This window comes from Aulonocara stuartgranti (genome assembly GCF_965226115.1).
Source record: "Aulonocara stuartgranti genome assembly, chromosome: 20".
NCBI classification, from domain to species: Eukaryota; Metazoa; Chordata; class Actinopteri; order Cichliformes; family Cichlidae; genus Aulonocara; species Aulonocara stuartgranti.
Genome location: NC_138956.1, coordinates 20,221,973 through 20,223,757, shown reverse-complemented (window position 1 = coordinate 20,223,757; position 1,785 = coordinate 20,221,973). Strand labels below are relative to the sequence as shown.

The window sequence follows — 1,785 nt, the reverse complement described above, 5'->3', positions numbered from 1 at the left end:
TCCCCTTTAAGTGGAAATGACCACAGTTTATTGAGTCCGTTTCACTGGAGAGGCTAGTGTAACTGTAAATGTTGCTGTCAGCTCCTCCCATCCAGCTATAAGAGCCCAGCTGACCAGGTAGTCTGTGTCCATCCCTGAATAGGCCCTGCAAAACGGACTTATGAGAAATTGGTGAGCTTTATTAGAGCCGTACGTTTTTGGTTGTACGTAACAGACTTTTGAGATGTAGGTAGGGACGGTCCCTGAGGTTGTTTTCCGACTGGTTGCACAGCGGATCTGGAGTAAGGACTGGTAACTTTTTCAATGATGACTTTTGCCATGCTGCGGCCTGTGGCGACGCACATGATCTACTCGGACTTCACTGTCACCTCCGAGGACGATGAGAACCGCAGCGAGAGCGATGGCAGTTCGGAGCAAAGTTACTGTAGCTCCACCGACAAACGAAGACGGATTTCCAGCAAACTGGAAGGAGACTCCGCGGTGGTCGTGAAACAGAGGAGCGCGGCTAACGCCAGGGAGAGAGGCAGGACGCAGAGTGTCAACACTGCTTTCACGGCTCTCCGGACTCTCATACCCACAGAGCCCGTGGACAGAAAGCTCTCCAAGATTGAAACTCTTCGACTGGCATCCAGCTACATTTCTCATCTGGCCAACGTGCTTCTGATTGGAGACGGTGGCGCAGATGGGCAGCCGTGCCTCGGCGGGGTCCATGCGCAAGGAGAGTTTGGGGAAAAGCTGCCGCGGACCATCTGCACCTTCTGTTTGAGCAACCAGAGAAAAGGGGTAAATGTTTTATATGTCAGAGCTCGATTTAAAAGGCTTAGATTTAACTGCTGGGTTAAAAATGCCAACAATTTTATGTCAATAATCGTGCGCAATGAAATGCACCATGCCTATTACTTAGCAGTGCAGCTCATTTTTTAACCTATGTATTTTTTATGCTGATGTTTGTTCGCAGTATAACACAGTGTATTTCTTAACCATCACTTTAAATTCCTCACACATAGTGTCTTTTTAATTCTGCAAGAAAACCAGAGCTACGCAAAACACTTAGTTGTTGATAGGAACTACATTTATTCACGTGACATCGCTTTTGTAAGCCTTTATGGCGCAGATTTTTTGTTTTTTTGTTTTTGTTTTTTTGGAGTGCTTATATATGACCCAAGAATGTCTTTCTTTCCAGATCAAAGATGGAAAAGACTGTTTGAAAATGCGAGGGCTTGGTCCGCTGCGAATGACGCGCTGACTGAAGACCAGTGAATGACTGACAGCCTGAAAACCCTCAAAGACTTTCTCAGGGAAGAGTCGAAGCTGGTTTTGGAGAGCGTGCTCATCTACATGTACACATGCTGGATCAAATAATGGAACCAAAGAAAGGAATATTTATACTTGACTGGAAATTTACGCATAAGCCTTTCAAAGATGCAGTGCATTTAAAAAAAAAAAAAAGTTGTGGATTATTTTTTGTTTGGTGTCTTTTTTGTTGGCAACATTTTAAATAAAATATATTTTATAAAACAAAAACAATTCCCGTCTTTAAAAGAAAAAAAACAACAACAACACATTTGACTCAAACAAAATGATTTGAATCATATCATAATGTAGTTCAGATTTCCTGCACTAAAGAGGAGATTAATGGAGTGTATATATCTGAGACCAACAATCTGTTGAGGTCTTCTATTTCACCACCCACTTTAAAAAAAAAAAAAAGAGTACTTCCAATATACAATAAGCAGCTGCAGTTTGCAAAATTGCTGCTCTTTTCTAATAAACATTTGAAAACAT

The 1,785-nt window shown here is 42.3% G+C and overlaps 1 protein-coding gene across 1 annotated transcript; it reads left to right on the top strand.

Moving 5' to 3' along the window:
- On the top strand, positions 1–1,484 carry tcf15 (transcription factor 15). The gene is made up of 2 exons (XM_082517733.1): positions 1–783; positions 1,184–1,484. The coding sequence occupies exons 1-2, from the start codon at positions 304–306 to the stop codon at positions 1,244–1,246; spliced, it is 543 nt and encodes a 180-aa protein (XP_082373859.1). The 5' UTR covers positions 1–303; the 3' UTR covers positions 1,247–1,484.
- The last annotated feature ends 301 nt before the right edge of the window (positions 1,485–1,785 follow it).